General features: G+C 39.7%; 1 protein-coding gene across 1 annotated transcript in view; it reads right to left on the bottom strand.

Annotated features, from left to right (window-relative positions):
- kif26ba (kinesin family member 26Ba) overlaps nt 1–23997 on the bottom strand; it is an 89583-nt gene that overhangs the window by 32289 nt on the left and 33297 nt on the right. Inside the window, 2 exon segments of the mRNA XM_032516687.1 lie at nt 10552–10759; nt 17733–17896. Of these exon segments, the coding sequence (XP_032372578.1) occupies nt 10552–10759; nt 17733–17896 (372 nt within the window).

The raw sequence follows: 23997 nt of genomic DNA, 5'->3' as shown, positions 1-23997 counted from the left end.
ATCATCAATGACCATAGGCCATTTAGGAGAGTTGGTTCATTCAATTTTGTCTGAGTGTGCATGAGAGAATATTGTGTTAAAATCTTTCTCAGATGAAGGTAATTGTACGTGTTTAAAATTAAAAGTGTGTCCATAGATGAGGGTGTGAGATATACTGAGATGCCACCCAAATACAGTAAACCTTGGTGTCCTGGAAAACCTAGGATACTAAGGTATCTGTCTCTCTCTCTCTCTCTCTCTCTCTCTCTCTCTCTCTCTCTCTCTCTCTCTCTCTCTCTCCTCTCTCTCTTCTCTTCTCTCTCTCAAACACACTCACACATTGATTAAGTGCTACTCCCTCTCCTGACCCCAATAAAAGAGCCCTTCAGTAGAGCCTGGGGGAAGGATTTTACAGTTGCACGCTTTACAAGGTGTAACTCATAAAGTGTTCCCCCTGAGAGCCCATTTCCTCCTCATGTCTAAAGAGTGTGAAAGGTAATAGGTGTGTGTGTGTGTGTGTGTGTGTGTGTGTGTGTGTGTGTGTGTGTGTGTGTGTGTGTGGGTGGGTGTGTGTGTTTTCAATCTGATATATCATCAGCCCAATAATGCCACCTCTGAGGAGATGGCATTTCTTGGTCTGGCTTTGAAACTTGCCTTTGGTCTCCAGCAACAAAACATCCTACTTGCACTAGTGGATCAATAAGTGTGACAAAGTGCTGCAGCCACTATGACAAACATGCAGGAAGAACACAAAACTAATGGACTTTTTGTTCTTCTATAATAAAGAACGTAGGAAAAGAGAGAAAAAGTTAGCGCCGTTTATTTCAGAAAAGAGAGATGAAGGTAAATAAAGAGATCAATAGTTCACTAGGTTTCCAGATACTAACACAACACTAGCAGTGTGTCCACCTCTACTAATTGCTGATACATTCATTCCTCTCGTTCTCTCTGCCCTCTGCTCTCTCTACCTCCCACTTCCACAACACCTATACAACTTTCCTTTCCTCGTTCTCTCTTTATGTTTGAGAAACATTGCAATGCTCGATAGCACAGCCCACCCACTCCATTTCTACTGCTCCCTCCATCCTCTCTTTGTCTCATCTCCTTCCTCGCCCTGTCTTGCCTCTCTCCCTTCCCTTCAGAACAGATGACAAGACAAATCACAGCCTTTTCCTATTATCCATTCTATAGTTTCCTCTCTTCTCTAACACTTCATGCTGCAGGGAATACTGAAGTGGTGGTGAACTGCAGAAACAAAGACTTGTAGAAACAAAACAAGTCTCTGTGTGAATCTTTCACTTCCAGTTGATTTAGAGAATAATTGATGTATAGTATGTGTTCTGCTCTGTGTCTAAGCATGTATGATTACTATGTTCAACATACAATATTGTAGGCTGTGTCTGGTTTACACTACCACTGTGTCTGACATACAGGAACGCTGAACATGCCTGGAACAGCTTTCTGGTTTTTCCATGCTAAAGGGTACATGCTATGACAGATGTTGAGGCAAAGAGTCATGTTTTTTTTTCTTCTGAGAATCCGACCCCTAATACTGTACACTCTCCTGGATAGACAGCTTCTTGCTCCTCCATTTTAAACACCACACTCAGAAACAATGATGTCTTTGAGCCAATTTAAGTAAAGGAATTCAGCTAAACAGCAACAAACAAGCCTGAGCTGGGAAAAGATAGTCTGATAGTCCCTCACAGCAGTGCTTCAATATTATTGGCTGGAAAATCAATAAGAGACTGAAACTGAGCTCTAATTGGTTCCCAAACACCGCAGAAACACACATTTGTGCAAACACATGTACAGAGAGATAGATTCAAACATCATATGGGAATAGCAAGTTTAGGCTTCAGACCAATTCCAATATTACCTAATTTATTCATTCCATCTCAGCTCACAGTATTGTCAGTTGGCAGTATTACTTACAACTCCGAGGTCTCAATTTGTGTAGTTTGACAAGGATGAGCCACTAAATTATATAACCTAAAATACCTTTTTTATACCAGAAATGCTGAAAAAACAAATCATTGTAATTTAATGACATGTCTTCAGAATGTCACTTGCATATTTTGTCTCTAGTGACTGACATTTTCAACGCCCTTACTCAGTGTATAACATGAGAGGATGGGGCTGCTGACATTGTTGGTAATTCCTTAGTCTTGCATTGCCAGACCTACAGTATCTCTACAGAACTGCGGAAGAACATTCTTGAATAGGAAAATAAGTAGCGAGCATGGCTCTGCAATAATGTCTCGGACAAAACACCTTGTTTAGGTGGAAGATTTGCAAAAAAAATTAAGTTAACTGTTCACACAATACAGTCCCTGACACAAGTCTTGTTGCTTGTGTACAAATTGACCTGAAGTGCCGCTGAAATATAGATCTAATCCAGATTTATTTACAAGAAATGGCTCCTTTTAATCCCAACAGCTTTTAAAAAAAATGTTTCAGTGCAAAACGAAACTGTCAAAAAGTATTCTAATATTCACAGCTTGGTAAAGCCCATTGAGTCAATTTTTGCAAAGACATAAGTGTTGTCGCCTTGTCATATGAGCTTCACCTGTGACTAATAATGGATCAATTAGGTCTCAGGTGTGTATAAAAACAACCAGCAGTACACTAGACCTTCACATCAACTGCAACTAGACATCTGCAAACATGCCTAAGATTCACCCTGAGACTAAAGTTTTGATTATCAAGAGGCTGAAGACCAGATCCACTGCTGATGTGGCAGACACCTTCGATGTGTCTCAGCGTCAAGTACAGAGGATTAAAAAAACATTTGAAGACACTGGAGACGTTTTTGACAAGCCCAGGTCAGGCAGACCCCGCAAGACAACTGCTCGAGAGGACCGTTTGTTGGCTCGAAAATCCAAGGCCAGACCATTTTCCACTGCTCCACAAGACCTGGTCACCTGAAGTCTCTGTGTCAACCTGAACAGTTTGTCGGATTCTGTCTTGAAATGGCCTCCATGGTCGAATCAGTGCCCAGAAGCCAGCACTAAACAAAAGACAATTGAAAAACCGTGTGGCATTTGCAAAGGCCCACAGCCTGCCAAAAGGATGGACGCTGGAGAAGTGGAAGAAAGTGGATTTTTCAGATGAATCTTCTGTTGAATTACACCACAGTTGCCGCAAATATTGCAGGAGACCTACTGGAGCCCGCATGAATCCAAGATTCACCCAGAAAACAGTGAAGTTTGGTGGCGGAAAAATCATGGTCTGGGGTAACATCCAGTATGGGGTGTGCGAGAGATCTGCAGGGTGGAAGGCAACATCAATAGTCTCAAATACCAAGAAATCTTAGCTACCTCTTATATTCCCAACCATAAAAGAGGCCAAATTCTCCAGCAGGATGGTGCTCCATCGTATACTTCCATCTCCACTTCAAAGTTCCTCAAGGCGAAGAAGATCAAGATGCTCCAGGATTGGCCAGCCCAGTCACCAGACATGAACATCATTGAGCATATGTGGGGTAGGATGAAAGAGGAAGCATGGAAGACCAAACCAAAGAATATTGATGAACTCTGGGAGGCATGTAAGACTGCTTTCCTAGCTCTTCCTGATGACTTCATCAATACATTGTATGAATCCTTGCCAAACCGCATGGATGCAGTCCTTCAAGCTCATGGAAGTCATACAAGATATTACATTTGGATCTCACAGCACCACTATTTAATTTGCTGACATATTTTAGTATTTGCAGTAAATTTGTTCAATTTCTGTACAGGCGACAAAACTTTTGTCTTGCCAAAATTTGACCTTTCTGCCTTGTTTAAATGATAAATCTTGTTTCAGTGAAACTAATTTATTTCAGTGCACTGAACATCATTTGGGAGGGTTTTAGCTTTTCATATGAGCTATTTCTTACACCAATTGATTAATTAAAAGTCAGGTTAATAGCAGGTGTTTCTACAAAATAGATAAGCGACAAGACTTTTGTCAGGGACTGTACAGTAACGTGAGCTCTTTAAATCAACTGGATACATGGTAATTTGCTCTTGCCAAAGTATCGCCGTGTGTATTTTGTCCATAGCAAATCCCCACCAAAAGGTCCCAAGGATTTGTTGATATAGACTATTAATACCATAAAAAGACCAAAGCCTGATAAAGCTTACTATTTCTCTGTAACAGCAATCTATTGTTGTCCAAACATGATTAAAAACACAGTATATAAGCCACACTGTTGCACTTAGGTGTTCTTTTGGAACATGGGCACTGTAGTATATTTTGAGTCAATCCCAAATACATTCTTCGTGATGAATACATACAGTAATTATTCAGACAAATTCAAGCATTTTTTACTTCTGTTTTAGTAACATTTGCTAAAACCTACAGTGCTCCTCGGTTTTAGAAAATGACTGGGCCTTTGCGTGCGTGTGCGTGTGCGTGTGCATGTGCATGCATGGATGCGTCCGTGCGTGCGTGCGTGACAGCCATGTATGCTCCACTCATGCCAATACAGCATTAATATTTCAGCTACAAGGTGGAACAAAGTGGCTACTGGATTCCCCTAACAGACTCACTCTCTCATTTAGATACTAGACACAGAGACACGCAGACACACAAATGCCTGTGGAAAATGCACTTGTACATGCTCACTCATGACACAGACAAACACAGCTTGTGGCTTGAGATGGATCGTAGCTGCTATTAAAAATTGATTAGCTGTCATGGTATCATTTTACCCCAAGGTCAAGTTGCAATCTGTTAGTGTGCATGTGTGTGTCGGCTGCAGAGATGAAAGAAGTGGGGGGGAACTCACTTCTAACTCCTTAATTGTCATTCAGATATGGAGAAGAGCAGAGAGGGTGGGGATGGTAAGGAAAAAGATAAGATCCATTTGCCACAGTAAAAAAGAGAGATGAGGTGAAGATGGTTGCAAAGGAGAGAAGAGGAAACAAGAGAAGAAAGAGCTATATTAGCTTTTACTGTATAATATTTTAACAATATCTCTCATCCCTCTTTAGATATATTTAACTGTGTGTATGTATTTAAATGATAGGAACAGTTACAGCATGAATAGACAATACTGAAAACAGCTATCCAATGCAAGAAGTGTTTATAGCGGATGCTTGTTTGCAACAGGCTTTTATGAAACTGAGAAATCAGACCAGTGAGGGTAAAAATAATATATATTTGATACAGCAAGATACAATAAAGCACATGTTAAAAACGTTACATTTAAAACGAGACATACCTACAGGGTTGTTGCTAAATTACAGGATTTGGTAGCTCGCTTAGAAGTGGTGAAACTTGCAGCAAATTTGAAGTGATCAGGTAAAACGTTCGAGGACTTTGTTCCTTTCACGGAAAAAACTGCCTGAGCAAAAGATGTTTGACAGAATGGCCCTACAATTTCCACTTGAAGTGGATTTGCTCAAGCTCTGTAATCTTTTGTAGATCAGATATACAGAACTGTAGATGAAGTGCAGCAGACAACTTAAAGAAGAATATGTAAGCCCGGAGGCAACTATGACATGGTTCATGTATTTGTGATCCAGCCTGGAACAAGACTCTGTGAGGCTGTACTCAGCTCTGTGAGCTTTGAACTAAATGCTAACGTCAGCATGCCAACACGCCCATGCCTTGGTGTCTGGTGCATCTGATAAACATATTAAAAGGATATAAAAAATAAAGCAAAGTACTGCAACAGTCTAAACCATAAACACTGAATATTGGACACTATTAAAGTACTAGATACAATTACCGAAATATGTACAATATAACTGTCTTAAAATTGGAAGGGGTATCGTTGATTGGCTGATTGGCAAAGATTTATTAGCAAGTGATGTGCAAAGGTTTTACAGTAAGATAACAACAATATTAACAAGCTGTGTAAAAGGTAATATTAACCATGTTTACCATCTTGGTTTAATGTGTTAGCATGCTAATATTTGCTAATTAGCACTAAGCACAAAGACATTGCCTGCGTCGTTCCGTTTGCAGGTATTAGGTCATAAACCAAAGTACTGGACAAATTTGACCTGATGATGGCACTAGATGTAAAAAGGGAATTACTACAAATAATCCTGAGGGGAACATGAGTGTCTGTATCCAAATGTCATGATAATAAATCCAGCAGTTATTGAGATAATGGATTTGAGTAGTCTATCTCAACTGCTGGTGAATGACACTCACTGTTTAGGTTTGGAACTTTGATGAAGCCCAGAGCTAATAAAGATGCATAGAAAGCAATCAGAAAATAAGATGCCTTAATTACAGATGAAGTTTGGTTTTTATTCACTCCATGACATCCTCAGTATTTTTCATATCTTTAGTTTTCTTGTGACACCTTAAAACATTTGTCGTCTGCAGTCTCTGCTGCATTTTTGTATAACTCTGCAGTTGGTTTTCTACATGATAATGCATACACATAATTTCCTTGACTGATATAAATCTCCCCAAGCAGTCAGGGGTCTGAATGGAAGACTCCCAGGTGGCTGATTTGATTAAAGTGAAACGGAGCTTACCAACAACATGTAGAGAAGCACTACGTACAGAAATAACAGAGGGAAGTTAGAGATACAGATCCCAGCCAGAGAGGTCCACTGAAGGATTCTATTTAATTTTACATCCTTAGATGGAACAAGGCTAAACTCTCTCTCCCTCTCTGTAATACACACACACACACACACACACACACACACAAACACAATGCAGTATACCCTGTGCAAGTTGATTTCCCCTGGCTTTAAATCTCAATCTGTTTTCTGCCATATTAACATCGGAGAGAACACTAACCACTAACCGCGATACTCCCATCAAACTCGACACAAGCCCATGTATTCTACAGGATGTATCATACACACTTCCATCAGGGGCTTTGCAATTCCTTGACGTCTTTCATTGTACACTATAAGCCTATAAATTTATGAGCATGCAAGCCTAGGTGCATGTGGGAATGTGTGCAAATGCCATTTCAGCAAGGAGCCGACCCCAACTGCAGGTGACATTTTACTGGAGAAATGTCACCACAACCATTTTCTTCCCATATGTTAGCACGCGTGTGTGTGTGTGTGTGTGTGTGTGTGTGTGTGAGAGAGAGTTTGATTAGGTCTTGGCAAGCTTTAACTGATTTCACAGGAGTGGCCTGTTATGTTCCAAATAGCAGAATATTTTCCTGCCTTGGTTCCGTGTCCTGTCCTTCTTTTATTCCCCATTTCTTTCCAGACCACAGCAATTATGGGTTATTATTAAACATGTCAGTAAAACATGTTAAACAGGGAATTTAAAAAAGGAAGAAGCGGTTAGTTAGCTTAGCACAAACATTGGAATCAAGGTGAAACGGCCTGGCTCTGTCCAAAACTAACAAATCTCCAAATTCAATTTGTTTACACATAACTTCTTCTTTGTTTGGTCCATACAAAAACTGAAGAGTAAAACAAAAGTTGTTGTTTAATGGGGGTTATGTTCCGGATTATTTCTTGGCCAGGAGCCAAGCTAGCTGTTTTCCCCCATTTTCTTTATGCTAACCTAAGCTAACAGTCTCGGCTGTAGATTCATATTTAACTGAAAGATATGAGATTGGTATCCATGTTCTCATCCAGCTAATGTCAAAAAAGCAAATAATCGAATATCACGAAAGGTAAAGCCTTAAAATCAAGACATGTAAGAAATAACTACAATTTCTATGAATTGACTTGCTTTTCATTGACTGTTTTTCTTCTCCAGTAGTCGCAATTGATTCAGGATGGGCAGGGTGCCAGCAGGGCAACAGGAAAACAAAGTCAGTATGTAGCTATATCAACTGGACACCTTAATCAATGGTCCACCATAACACAGATCACACCAGAAGGATTGCTGTGAGATTTCCAAGGAAAGGCGTCTCTGACGTTTCTAGTTAAATAGTAGTAGCAGCAGGTATTTGTACACAGCACGCCCAGCTAGACAAGCTAATCACTGCTATCACGAGAACACAGAAGACCATGGTGGGATGAAACAGAAGGCCGAATGAGAGACAGACAGACAGCAAAGTCTTCATTTGTGTGTATCTGGTCCATAATGTATACTGTATAGTGTTTTAGTGTAGGGGTGTATGATGTCAGTATAATTTGGCTGCTGTGTGAGTGAGTGCGCTTGTAAATATGTGAGTGTGAATCCGTCTCCCTGACAACTGAGGGGACATCTGTCACCTCCATATGGAGAGAAATGAGGATAAAGACTCAAAGGAGGGACACAGCAAAAAACACAACACATAATCACAATAATCAGTTGCACTAAAAGACAAATAAAAAATATCTATCAGCTATATTGGGATTTCAAGACTAGATGTAGAAAATGCTTCTCATGTGAAACATTTCTACCTACATGGCTATAGCCAGATTTATGTTTACATCATGATTGCTTTATCAGCTTTACAGAACGATTTTACTGTAAATAAATGAATAACTTATTTTGACTATTTGTTATTATCTGAAATATATTTTACTTGATAGGAGCAGGGGATAATGACAGAAAATGTGGGAAACAAGTAGCAAATAGCATACATACAGTCATACATAAACCACAACATTGTAACTGTTTGGAATTTAGAACAAAAGGTTAACTTCATGCAGCTGGTAAATGTGGAGCTAATTTTAATGTATTTATATATTTTTTAATATATTACTTTATATACTGGGGTGGCTGTGGCTCAGTGGTAGAGCGATTGCCTGCCAGTCGGAAGGTTGGTGATTTGATTCCTGGCCCTGCAGTCCCACGTCGAAGTGTCCTTGGGCAAGACACTAAACCCCAAGTTGCCCCCGGTGCTGCGCATCGGTGTGTGAATGTGTGTGAGTGTTTATCTGATGAGCAGATGGCACCTTGTACGGCAGCCTCGGCCACAGTGTATGAATGTGTGTGAATGGTGAATGTATCCTGTATGATGTAAAAGCGCTTTGAGTAGTTAAGACTAGAAAAGCGCTATATAAATACAGCACATTTACATACTGCTGGGTAGCTTGTAAATTATCCCATGCTGATCAATAAAGTCTCATTAATATAATATATATTTGTTGATTATATTTTATATTCTTAATCAGAATCTGGAAAGTAACTTGTAACTTAATGTCCAAATACATTTAGTGAAGTAAAACGTATAATATTTGCCTCTGACTTCTAGTGGGTATAAGTGTAAAGTAGCAGAAGGTGGAAATACAAAATCATACTTTTAAAAATTACTTGAAAAAATGTCCTTTCCACCACTCCTTAAAGTGGTGGACACTCGAGTGGCCGAATGATAACAGGACATGCCACATAACTGCAACTCCCTGGTTGTTTCAAGCCTTTCTTGCATGCCATGACCCTCTCTCCCCCCTTGTTTTTGTCTACATCTTCACTATTGACCTTTCAATGTCGTCACACATGCATGCAACTACATAGAAACAGATAGACAGACAAGAGCTCACAGACATTATGCACACCCAGTTTCATACTCACATCTATGTGGACATAAAAACACAAATGGACATGTGTGGGGTCCCTTTCCATCTCTGTGTGTAATGGACATGGCTGTTTGATGTCTGTTTGATTTTGTCCTCCACAGTCATTCTTTTTCTAGCAGTGAGGACGCACGCTCTTACGCACGCACGCACACACACACACAGTATCAGTGAGCCCTCACTCAAACTGTGGAGGAGGGGGCACTAAAAACTCATTACATGGACGATCAATATTGCACACACTTGAGAAGCATGAAACCCCCCCACATCCGCAACACACACACGGGTTTCATCAACCGTTGGCAACGGTGACAGATGACTTTTGTCAGCCTTAGATGTGTTACCATGGTAACCATTAGGCTGCATTCCGATATGGTACAGGGGTAACCCCCCCCCCACCACACACACACACACTAGTACATACATTTAGATAAACTGGCCAAGGTAATGATAAAATATTACAGCTTAATATTTAAAACTTTCCAGTACATAACACCAAATCACCAAATGCTGTCACTGAAACGTGTGCTGCTTATCAGTATTTAAAAAAAAAAAAATTTGTCATTAAAAACAACACTTTTTGTCATAGCACCAGTGCCTCCATACTCAACAAAGTTGATTTGTAATGTAATTAGGCAACATAAAAAAAAAATTCAGGTGCTATGACACAGGTGGGCCTACGTCAATTAGGCATGTGCTACAATGATGATCTATCATAACAAACTTTATAACTGAGATGAGACGTTTGCTGAACATGTGAAAAATTAAATTAATCACAAGTGAATTGTCTGAGTAACTTCTAGCCAGTCGAAAAACAACCGCAATTCAAGCACTTTATAGAGACACATCGCAGCAAAGTGTCAAGCACCATAGCTAGGCATCCAGCATCCATGGCAACAGCCAACTGTCAGTCAACTTTTGTGATATATATATATATGAAACAAGTTAAATTACGACAACTACAAAAGATAGAGATAAAACGGATTATGCATTATAAACAAACCAGCACATACATACCCCACTTTCTAAAAAAGTAACACTTAACTGTATTTTGGATGGTCTGAAACGTGTATCTACATGAATTATAAATAAATGCTAATGTTATGTTAAAGTAGACATTAAGGTAATATGTTTCCATTACCTTTCCGAGTCCAGGGGTATCTTTGATTTTGTTTGCTGCACGAAGAAGGCAGGGTGGAGCCGGGGGAGGGGCCATCAACAGGGCGGAGCTAAAATTGGTGGGGAACAGAGGGGGGTCACATGAAGGTGATGATGATGTCACTGGGGCCATGACTGCATTGGTCTTCTGCTTCTTCTTCTTGGATGCTAAGTTTAACTTTTGTGCAGCTCTGAGAGAGGAAAGCAGATAGAAAGAGAAAAGGAAAGAAGCCATTCCATCAATCAGCATCATTAAAAGTATTTACTACACTTAAATACTGTAAAAACAATATCAGAAACATTACAATATCACAATAGTTTAAATGGAGAAACATAAAGAGATGACGAAGGATAGGAAGGATGGAAAGCATGGTGGCACATTTGCGTCCACACATGGGTCTATAATTACAGCCTTATAGTGTGCCACTGTACAACCATGGCAAATATGCTAATTGCAGAATAGACCTTGATTACATGCACACACACACACACACACGTTGCTGTTTACATATGTAGCAACATGTGGATGGGGAGTGGTTCATTTGCTTTCTTGCTGCTCAATTCCCTACAGAATTCATCTCAAAGGGAGCCGCCAGATATTATATTTATATATACTCTATTTATTCAGCACTCAAATTCTCCTTGTTTGCTCTCTCTCTCTATTCAGCATCAACTTCTTAACTTTCTCCTCTCCTTGCTCTCTCATTTCGTACTTCAACACAGCAGGTTCTTCCTGTCTGACTCTCTCAGCACCATAGCACTTCACAGCACTTTTTTACTGTCTAACTTTTCCACTCCCTTTTTTTACTCTTTCTTTCTTCCCCAAAAGAAACATGACATATGACAGACTGAATTTTGACTTTAACCAACAACAAAAAAAAATCCAAAAATAACCAATGCATCATCAGATATTAAGGAAACATGCCAAGTTAAAATACTATCTTTTCTGACAACAATGCTGATGCCAGTATTTTCTCCTTTGGAAATTTCTGTTCTGTGATGGAATTTCGGTTTGTGTTTTGGCCTGTGTGTTGTAATCAACTGCCCAGTTTGACAGCCAGGCCGGGTTGCCAGACATACCTGCAAAAACGTAAAGCCAGCGCGCTACAGCTGTAAGTTAATACAGTCATGAAAGCAGCAAACAAACAAACGGGATCACAGAGATAGATTCTACACAAACTAAAAACAAAATGGCATTTTTCAAACAGTTGCGTGACCAGAAACGTTACAAACCCTGGGTAAATATTGGAGATGTATTTGAAAGTTTGAGACAGTTTAGAGCCCAAAAGGACGCTGAGTTGGCTAATTTCCTCCTGAACAGGTATGCATTAGCTTTGGGTTATTTTTTATCACGGCTACTAGGGACGGGCATTTTATGTAATTTCAACATTTGTGCAAAAACAAATGAGACACAGCCCGTAAAGTGATCCCGACTGTTCGTGGCTAACGCCACTGTGCTAACCCTGCTAACTGCTAATGTTACTGGAGGACCAGGCTGTTTACAATGTGCAGCATGTTCAGCAACTGTAGCCGACAGCGGTGAGTTATTTTAAGCCAAGAGAGGGGGCTGTAAATTGGGTAGAGAGGGCCGTGAGTCCGCAGTGCTGTGAAGCAATGTCTGGATATGTGAGACAAGCATCTAGCAACATTGTTGTGAATGCTGCGGTCTCAGACTAGCATCCTCCGTGAACTTCAAGAATAAATATGCATAATATGCATATGCAACAGTGGCCCATAGGCTCAATCATCATTGTTGCATTGTGTTACCTCATTGGGCAATAGATAGTGACTTAACAGACTTTTGTTTAAAAAAAACTTCTTATTACTTTAAGTAAAAGATCTGAATAGTTCTTCCACCACTGCAAAGAACAATTTTCTGCTGTACTGTTAGAATTGATCACCATTTGTGAGCATTAATCTCTCAACAGATCCTGTGCACTAAGGCTTTGTATAGGCTGAGTAGTTAATCATATATAGATAATAAGGTGTATAGATGTATAGTTAATAATACATGCTTTTCATTTGATAAAAGCATCAATATAATACACACTGACCATGGCTGTGCAAAAATACAATAAAGGGTTAAGTGAGAGTGATCTTAAGGAAACCCAGGGGCAGTAAATCTGCAGGCAGTACTTCAATTTATGCAGCCACAATTCAAACAAGCAGATGTGCTGACAAACTGAGTTACACACAGCAGCAGTATTAACGATATGATGAAATAAAAGGCCTCTAAAACTGCTCTGGCAGGGATTCCTGCTCTGTTCTGCTTTAATCTGTCATCACATATATTTCTATGATCATAAAAAGAGGAAGAGAGAGAGAGAGAGAGAGAGAGAGAGAGAGAGAGAGAGAAGACCTTGTGCCCTGACGCACTCCCTGTCAAAGAGCTGTATTCTCACACCATTAGCTTTCAATTAACTGCAGCAGGTTACAGAAATGAGAGCGAGAGGGAGAGCGAGGGAGAGAGAGAGAAATATAGTGAAAGAGATAGAAGAGAGGGAGAGAGAGAAATATAGTGAGAGAGATAGAAGAGAGGGAGGAAGAGAAGAGAGATGTGGATTCACTGATCCGGAGAACGACGAAGCGTTTCACCATTTGACTAGATCTCCCAGGTGATTTGTGTGTGAATCTGTATGTGTAGGTGTGTGTTTGTGACTATGGATGTGTGTGTGAGTGCATATAACCTGCAGTGTGAAACAAAGCTCCACAAAAAGACCACTAATTGTTTTTTCATTGTGTGCAAGCTATGCTTCCACACATATTAAAGCAAATGTGATCGAAAGCAATTATGGGATTTTCTTATTAATGCTAAAAACCTCCCATGGAGCGTGAAGATGCATGTGCAGTAGATTATTAAAAAACTATCTTAAAAATAGTAATAATGGTATTACAAATTGTGGCTTTATTTTCAGTATAAAAAAACTCAAGCTCTTCTTTAAGAACGATGTGCTTGAATTAAAATCTACATTTGATTTCTATGTAACAATGGAAAAAACAGGGTGCTGCAACTGCTGCAGTGCTGATGCTTGTAAGATGTGACATGACTATGATGGATTCATGCACTTGCTCCCTGGGCAAAACATGTATTAGCTTTTTTTGTGCAATTGTTTTTATAATACATCCTTCTAATCCAACAGCCACATCAATTTCATAATGTGAATCTATTCATATGTATGACCCTCTCACCCTGACTGGTTTAATCTATGGCACAATTCAAGCATAGTACACAAAACACACACACACGCACACATGCTCCACCTAATTGGTAGTGTTTAATGACAAGTGGCTTGGGATTTGGCCAAGTGGATCTATGGATCTATTAGATCCAAATCTAACCCTAAAGTGAAGGGCACTTGTTTTCCATCCATCTACTCCATCTCTCTATCCATTAGCTCTTCCTCTGTCACCCCCATCCTTTTGTTTGCCCCTTCCCTTCCTCCATTACATTTATTTATTCCTCCACTCTACTCTATCCTTCACTTCCCTCCTATTCTTTAAATTTTAAATCCCTCTTACTCGACAATCATCCCTTTATCTTTTCTTCTATTTTGTTCCGCTTACCCTCATTATTGTGGTCCTTTCATCCTTTGCCTTCTTCTGTGCCTATATATCCACCCATCCATCCCACCATCCATTCAGCCTTCCTTACATGTATTGATCCCTTCATCCATCCTTGCCTCTCTGCCCTTCAGTCCCTTCATGTGTCTCTCTCTTGTTAAGAAGCAGCACAGGTCACAAATAGTCCAGCTACTAACATGCTGTTGCTTTGTTTTCCTCTTCCTTCGGCACAACTACAAACACTTTCACTTGACACGTACAAACACTCACTTAAAACCCCTCCACACACACATACACAGCTGATTTATAACTGGTGTCTCTGGGCAGTGTTGTTGGCTCAGTAGCTAATTACATTCTATTAACAGGCCGTCAGTGGGGGAGAGACAGTGTGTGTGTGTGTGTGTGTGTGTGTCTGTGTGTGTGTGTGTGTGTGTGTGTGTGTGTGTGTGACATCGTGAGGGGTCAGCCAGTGGCTTTACTGACACTATACTATCAATGGACATGTGCACTTACAGTAGCCTCCAATTTAAGATTTCCCTGCTCCCTATTAAGAAACCACCTTACATGCTATAAGCCTGATCACTAAACTGTGTTAAAAATGGAGTTAAGATTGCCTCATGATACTACTGTCTCATGCACACTCTAATATTCATATCACATGTTGGTCTGTGCTACTGTATAGATTACTGAGTGGGTTACTATAATCTATCTGAACCGTGTGAGATTCTTGTTTCATTACAGCAGCATGCCCTACACCCTTTGTCCGATATGTTTAACAATTCCTAAAAAAAACAAAATAATTTCAGAATCTAATTTTTTTGAGTTGTCAGTACTTTTAAGAGTTAAAAATATTGAATGGAAAGAATAGTTAAATACACTCTCTCTTGCTGTCCTCCCAGTACCTCTAATATTAAAAACGGCAAAACCACTCCAAGAGCAAATGGGCTTCTTCTTCAAAGTTAAAATAAAAGACTACTTTTAATTACTGTTAATTGACACATGTTGTTTTTTTAATTGATTTGCAAAAAAAAAACAGATGGTTCTGATGTGATCAGACAGTTGATGTTCAAATCATTAATCAACCACAACCATTATCAGTGTTGCCTATGTTGCCAGTGTTAGCGGCCAATTATCATTTGATGCAACACTTCTTTGAAAAGAGGCAGCAAGAGGTAAGCAGAGGCAGAGAAAGAGACAGCATTGCCCGGCCTCACAGCCATCCTACCATCCAAAATAACAATGCCTCCCAAATTCACTTGGGACCTATTCATTTACTCTGCCCCAGCAATAAACACACACACACACACACACAACACCACACACACACACACACACACACACACACACACACACACACACCACACACACACACACACACACACACACACACACAGCCAAATCCCCAAAGATCCAATCCTAGGAGCATGCAATAAAAGAAATTCCTTCACTGATAGAAACACCCTTCCCCAGTGTGGGATAGAAAACCACACACACACACACACACACACACACACACACACACACACACACACACACACACACACACACCACACACACCACATGCCTGGGCTTGTACAGCATGTCTCTATCCTCTAGCCCAGAGTCCCCAGAGGGCCACAGGAGCACAGGGAGGATGGAGCACTACCTTTTGAGTGTGACATATTCAAAGACAGATCGGTACTAATGAACAATATTACTCCCGTGCATATTAACGGAGGTAAAGAAAAGGTCAGTGTGGAGACAGAGAAAGTGTTGCAAGAGGAGAAAAGAAGAATGAAAGTGAAGCAGGAGGGGAGTAGAAGAAAGTAGGGAGCAAAACGGAAGGCAATTACATGGGATGGGATGGAAAGAGGAGGATGTGGAGGAAGAAAGGGATCAGCTGAGAGGAGATGTGGTGGACACATGGATTTTGCTGTGCAGACAGTGAACCAGACAGTGAGCAAGAATGTGTTTGTGTGTGTGTGTGTGTGTGTGTGTGTGTGTGTGTGTGTCTGCATGTGTGTGCATAATAAGAATGTCTGTATGCTGTCCACGTCTGAGAGTAAAGACCAAGACAGTCATGGGATTTACCAGCACTGCATGGCTGCATCAATTGACCATAAACACAGACAAAAACAAACACATACACACGTTGCCGGAGTAAAAAAAGGTTTCATAGTGTGCATTGTTACCATTTGCCAATTACAGTAAACTAAAATCCTGCCGCATACAGAAATGACAGGAAAATTGCAGACAAATTGTGTGTGTATGGGAAATTTTGATAAGCAAAAAAACAGTGACACTCTGATTTTAAGAGGATATTACATATCCCAGTGTTAAGGATCTATAGAAAAAGACACACACACACACACACACACACACACACACACACACATATCCACAGACAGTGACAACTGCACAATTGATGAGATAGTTGGTGTATGTTTTTGGAATTTCAACCAGGTAAGTGTGTGTGTGTGTGTGTGTGTGTGTGTGTGTGTGTGTGTGTGTGTGTGTGCGTGTGTGTGTGTGCGTGTGTGTGTGTGTGTGTGTAAAATGGTCTTGTGTGCACATGTTTGTGCGCATTCCCATATATTTTACAAGTTGTGCCTGGTCACTGGTGCTTTGAAAGTCAGACAGCACTATGTCTGCCACACTCAAACATGTCCCTCAGATGTCACACAGACAAACACACACTGAATTATCTGCTGATTTTGAGACCGCACCCGGAGAGGAGAGGAGAGGAGATGAGAGGAGAGGAGAGGAGAGGAAAGGAAAGGAAAGGAAAGGAAATGTGTAAAAGTGTAAAGGAAGAAACAGCTCATTTAAAATGTGATTTAAAGCAGCTCATTAGATACGTCGTCTCAGCAATACTTCAACCTCTGTGACACACTCATAGTCTTGTGTAACCATGAATAATTTACTCATTCATTTTAGGATTGCCATGTTTATTCATCAATAATTTACCCATATTACCCGTGTCTTATTTATGTTGTGTTGCTCTGCATTTCTCCAGATTTGATTACACGGCTCATCAATGACTGCTGACTGGATAGTTGTTTCATAAATAAACACACCAAAAGATAAGTAAGTAGTATTTCATTTTTCCACCACCTTCATTTTACAACATCTTACAATGTAGTTGTAATGGCCATTCTTTCATTCTTTCTGCTCTATCAGACAACTTGAGAGACATCAGCATAACAGCCAGAACGTGGGGATGTCTGGACTCGAACCGAGGATGAACTGAACCCAAGGATTAATCTGGCACAAATGGGCTAGTAAGATGCACCTTACACCCTGGTTTTTACTTAAATTAACACGCTCAACATAATCTGTAATACTGATACTTTTAGTTCCCATAATGCTGCTAAATCTTAAAAATCTAATGCACCAGTGTTTGTATCAGTGTTGTTTAATTCAATGGCTTTAAGTAATTCTGAAAGCCAAAAGCATGATGCTAATTATCATTTCTCCTAACCATTATTATTAGAAAGTCTATCAGTCAAAAGACCAGCATGGAAGTCAGGTGATCCACCTGCATCTACAGGATGACATGCTACAGATGTGTATAGCAAGTACTGAATGTAGTGAATGTGTTGCTTTTATATGAATGCAGCTTACCTGGCAAAGAAGGAGGCGGCAGCTGAGGTGGTGGTTGGAGCCGTTGTGGTTGCAGCTGGTGTGTGAGAAGGAGAGCTTGTGTGTGAAGGAGAGTGTGTGTTGTAGCGGTTCAGAGCGGCCTCGGTCAAACTTTCTCTGGAGTCCTCGGAGATCATCTGGGAGATCTGATGAGAGACAGAGAGATTCAAAATATTTACTCCTGAGATTGCAATAAGTGACATGTTTTCTGTGTGCGTCTGTGTTTTGTTGTACCACTAAGAAAAAAGAATCAGCCCCTATTCTTCTCACACCTCTTCTTCTTTCTCTCTCCCATACATATATGTGGTTTTCTCCTGATGACTTTGATCATGTTGACTGTATCTATGTCCTTCATGACAAACACATTACACACACACACACACACCCACACACACACACACACACACACACACACACACCACACACACACACACACACACACACACACACACACACACACACACACACACACACACACACTAAAGCCTAAGGGTTAAAGGGTCAAAGTGTCACTGAAGCTGGCAGCAAGGATAGTTCTTTAATACAGAAACAACTGACCTTCTACTCACTCTCTCTTTTCCTCTGCCTTCGTCCTTTTTCAGCAGGAATTTTGCTACTCTGCAGCCTGACATTGTGTGTGTTGGGTTAATGCATTTGAATCATCTATAAAGCAATTAATACTGAAAATGTAAAAGATAAAACAGCAGCCATTTTTTAATTGCAACATTTATTTCCCATAAAGGCCATACAAACTATTTGAAGAGGGAACTACTCAGTAAAAGTGACATGAACTATTTCTCGTGCATTCATGTCTTAGGAGGGAGTTTAAAATATTGAAATAATGAATCATTCATTCATTTGTGTATTCTGATGTAATTTTGGCTTCAGGAATACTTACATTTAAACCACTAAATTAATATCTTTCAAAAGACTTCAAAAAGGCTCTGTCAAATGCTTACTTTATAATTTAATACATATATTTATTATGTGAAAAAAACAACTTTTAAAGAGGAAACCGTTATGTTAACTGTCTAAAATTCCTATCCTCAACATGGCATAGTTCACCGATGCTAAGAGATTTTATGTTCCTTTCAGGTGTGTGTGTGTGTGTGTGTGTGTGTGTGTGTGTGTGTGTGTATGTGTGTGTGTATGTGTGTGTTTTGCTTGGCAGACAGACAGCAGATAAGCTCTCTGGTGTTTACAGTGAACCCGCAGCAGAATGTTGTCTGGGTCCCACATAGCAGAAACAAACAAACAAACAACAACACCCTCCTGCCTCCATTTCTCTCGTTTAACCTCCTCGCCTCCTCCTTCTCTTTCACCCTTGCTTCTCTTCTCTTCCTCGCTCCACTTGTTTTTATCATCACTTCTAGCCTATTGAATTTCATTCTCTCTGTCCCTTTGATCTGCCATCTTAAGCTTTTCACATTTGTTCTTTATTATTGGATCATCCTTCAGGGCATTTGTCCTTTATTAGATAGTATGCAGGGAAAAAGGACAGGGAGGACGAATAGGAAGAACTTTGAACTCATAACACTTTAAAGAAATAAAATTTGCTGTGCCCGTGTGAGTAACTGTTTTAATCAGATGTATGGTATATACACAACAAATTTGTATACATGCATCTATATAGTGAGGTCTTTCTTTGCTTTTTTTTGTCATTTGCCTTTATTACACAGCTGATAGTATAGATATAGAAAGGAAATGTGGAGAAAGAAAGAGGGTTATGCCATAAGGTCTCTCGGCATAGTTAAATGTTGCGATTATATGGTATGTGCCTTAATCACTAGGCCATTGGATACCCCCTATCTATGTACATGTTTATGTATCTAAGTATCTGAGAGAGTGACCAAATTGTTAAATTCATATGCAGCCTGGGAGCAAACACATATAAAAGAAAACACATTTCATAGTTTGTTGTCCCAACTCTCTTCATCTATCCTTCTTGTCAATATGAACAAAGGGAGAGATTTAAAATGTTGTTTAAAGCATTAAACTGCTATGTATGCGAGTATGTTTTGCATTAGTTTGTCACTTTGTGCACGGATGTGTGTGTATGCATGTTGATTTGTATGTATAGGCATGTGTGTAGGCCACCCATTCCTGAAACATATATGGATTATTGATCATAGTTCTTTATGTGCTGCCAGCAGCCACACAGCAGAGCACCTAAATCATTACCCCACACTCCAATAAAGGAACTACAGCTTGTGTGAGCGTAAATCTGCGAGAATGTATGTCTATTGTGAACATGTCTGTGCATGTCCTTGTGTGTGCATGTGTCTGCACTTCTCTGCACCTGTGTGTACGTGTGTGTAAATCAACTATACTGTGCGTGTATTTACTGCTGAGGGCTCCTGGGGTCCAAGCACGCAGCCCACTGCTCTGACAAATTACCTATTGTAAATGAGATGCCTCTATACTTTATATACCATTCTCCCTATGCACCTACATGCATTTCAAATGATCAGGCTTAGCTTGATACCCCTGAATTATTAAAGGAGTCATGAATGTATGGAACAAAAGTTCAGTAAGCTACATGGAATACCTGCGTATTTGTGCTGGTTGCTTGTTTATCCTGATTAATGGGAAGAGGAAAACTACCAGCACAGTGTGAGAGAAATGTCCCCACAGAGGGTTATTATAATGTTGCCTGAAAACTGGAGTAAAGGTGGTTAAATAATATGTGGCTGTCAGCGATATAGACTTCACAGACTGGAAAGATTCTATGTTGTACCTCCCATTGTCACCAAAAAAGTGCAAAAATGATATGCTCATTCATTTCATCTTGCTGTGCTTATGTCTGAAACACTGGTGCACTGATGGGTTATTATGCTTCATGCAGCTCATTAAACTAGCTATTGTAAGAGAGTTGACAAATTAGGTCTGCATCTGAACAACAGCAAACAGAAAATAAATTAACAGCATGATCATTCCTGCATGGTCACCTGGATAATGCTTTCACATAGATGGCATCTTGGGTAATGTAGTTTATTATGTTTATTATGTTTATGCTTATTATTAAATTATGTTTTTGTTGTTTCTGTTGGTTGTTATGAGGTTTTTCCCCACAGGACATACAGGCTGAGATGCTCTCTCTCTTAATGTTTTACCATAAATTAGACTGAATTACACTGGATGAGACTTTAATGATCCCTATGGGGATAATATTAGGTCATTGCAGCAGGAGAGCCAAGGATTTAGATAATACCAGGACAGAGAGAGTGCTGAGGATAATACTACAGCAAAAATGTGTGAAAATCATGCAGCAAATCAATGAAAACACAGCCTCTGATCACGTTTTTATAGAACACCTGGTCTTGAGACTGTACCTGTCAATGAGGGACTCTGATGAATGTGATATCAGATTTCCCTAGAAGGACAGAATAAAAAATAAATATAAACACTTGGACTCCCTCACCCCTCCTCTTTCTTTACGCTACAGCACTTTCCCAAATCCCTCTCTCTCTCTCTCTGCTCTTAGAAAAAGGTAAAAGATGGCTCATTCATCTTCATTAAAACCCAAACACCATTTCCCCAGCATTCACCTTCCTCATCTGTCACTCTTACATTTATTTTATTTTCCCATCCTTTTCCAACCACATGCTACAGGCAACCAACATAACATTTGTGCCTTAAATTTTATGCTTGTATGAGGAGAATGAAAAGAGAAATGGTGTGCCTGTGTGTGTCCATGTGGTCCTGCCTGCTTTCATCAGGGGAATACAATCTGTAAAACAATCTAATTGCTTACTGCAGTATAGTAGAGGAAGAGAGAGATCCTGCCCTTTCAAGAGGAAAGTGGGGTACAAAATTGGGGCAGAAACACACACAAAGTAGTAAGTGAGCAAATGGAACAAGGTGTTTATATTTAATATTAGAAACAGAGAAAGCATGTGAGACAGAGAGGGAAGGGAAAGAAAGCAAGGAAGTCCAGTGGACACAGAAAAAAATCATAAAAAAGTAGACAAAATACACAGGGAAATGAATTGTTGGGGTAATGGAGGCAAGAAAGAAATAAAGGCTCAGCAGGAAATGATAGATATACAGAGACAGACAGAGAGAGAGAGAGAGAGAGAGCATAGGTGACGCAGCGCAGGGTGATTGAATAACTAATGCTTCAACATATGTACAGCATGTTGTACAATCAAATCAGAGAAGGCCTCATGGGAACATAATGTGTGCCAAAATATATACGTTTAAAAGAGAAAATAATGACAGCAAGAAATGTAGTTATAATAGAAATTATACAACAAAATAGGCATTACTTTTCCAAAGGCTGTAAGCTAAGCATGCATGCACTTATCATGCTTTTATTTTATGCAGTTGTACAGCAACACAAAACTATATATCAGATCTCAATGCTGTCCTCTCTGTTGACAACAAAGCATGTGCACTGCTCTGTCTAAGAGGAGCTAAGGGGACCTTGGCTGGAGTAATGAATGGAATACACAATTTGTTTTGTGAGTTTGTATTGCTAGTCAACCTTTCTTTTAACTGATAGGAGACATTAAACTAAATATACGTACCTGTGGTACAGTGTACACTTGGGGCATTGTACTCCTATATATTTTTTCTTATGCAACAGTTACTTTGTATGTATGTATTTGGTTTTCTGTTTACATTTTTTATTTTGTATTAATGTGCACTGTTTGTTTGTTTGTTTATATACAGTATGCAATTTTTACCAAGGAAAATCCCACATAAGTGTACTTATTGTGGCAATAAAACCTTTTCTGATTCATACTGGTCAAGGGATTGAACTGGCGACCTTCCAGTCACAATCTTCTATAACCTTTAGGACACCACAGCTGTCCTAATTTACCCTGAAGGCATTCAGCAGTCTGGCAGTGTTTGGAAGTGGATATTTAACTTTTATTTTGTACAAAATATGACTCTGTGTGTGTGTGTGTGTGTGTGTGTGATATAAAAACACAACAAACAGAAACACAGTAAAAACAAATGATACTGTATAAACCGGTTTTCTATTAGCTGCTTGAAGGACAGAGCTAGGGCAATGAGACCATGTTAGATTTCCTTTCTCATACCAGAGAGGGAGTGTGTGACACACACACACACACACACACACACACACACACACACACACACACACACTATCACACTATCACCACTATAAGAGCCAAAAAAGTAAATAAGCAGTTGATATGGACTTGCTTTGTATGTATTGAACCGTTTCTGTCAGTAACAGGGTAAAGTAATTGTAAATGGGACACAGTTCAGTGTGTTGTAAAAGGTTGTGTTGTTTCTTTGAGCAAATTAAAGGCTTTTACATTTATTGAGCACACTGCTGTCTGACATCACCCAGTGGTTTTTAATGCCATTTGAATAATGCTTACCAGCATCTGGGTCAGTTACTTGACTAAGCTATTCAACATTTGTCAACCAACTGGATCATAAATTAGTTCTAATGGAGAACTTCTTAAAATACAAACTGACTTTCAAGGTTTACCAATTTTTTATCCAATGCAGTGCCATTCACATCTCTAGTCCATTTTGATGTGTTAAATACAACTTGCATTTTCCTGTTTGTTTGAAATCCTTTAAAAAAATGTTTGTAGCCTTCATCGGATCACTCATCCTAGTATGTTACCTGGCTGATTTACACCTAGTCCGTTATAATCAGTCTTCTTTGTTCTTACTGATTCAGCATTTTCCATTAGCCCTACACTTCTTGTGGGACCAAAAAGAAAAGTCCTAATAAATATAAACTGGGGAGGTTGTCACCTCCTAGATTGCTGACCCAGCAAGATTTTAATGTCAGATACACAGGCAGACAGGTCGATTCCGTTCTTTATCTGCCTCTGCAGCGCCCTCCCTTCCATCAGCTCTCCACTCTCTCTGTTGTTGTGTTACCTCTGAACAGGACTTTAATGGTGATTTTTTTTTTCAATCATATAAGACCATACCAATGTTGCTGGTGGTGATATTCTTGAAGAGCATGATCACATTTCCCATTATTACCATTGATTTTCATATTAAACCCTACTCATTTTCCCTGCTGTTTTTCCACTTGTGTTGTTTTCTTTTCCGTTTCGCTGAAGGGTAACGAATATTGGAAGAGAATTCTCATCTCCCATGATGAGAACTTTGGAAAGCTCCACTGATGCTAAAACATGAACAGCAATCCTTGATGTTTTGTGCTGTACAGCAGTAAAGCAGCAGTAAATCAACAGTAAATCAACAATATCTACTTAGCAATAGGTTCATAAACAATGATGTCTCCATA

This window comes from Etheostoma spectabile, chromosome 1, assembly GCF_008692095.1.
Source record: "Etheostoma spectabile isolate EspeVRDwgs_2016 chromosome 1, UIUC_Espe_1.0, whole genome shotgun sequence".
In the NCBI taxonomy this organism is placed as follows: Eukaryota; Metazoa; Chordata; class Actinopteri; order Perciformes; family Percidae; genus Etheostoma; species Etheostoma spectabile.
Note: the sequence above shows the minus strand (reverse complement) of the source record. Positions and strands in the feature narration are given on the sequence as shown.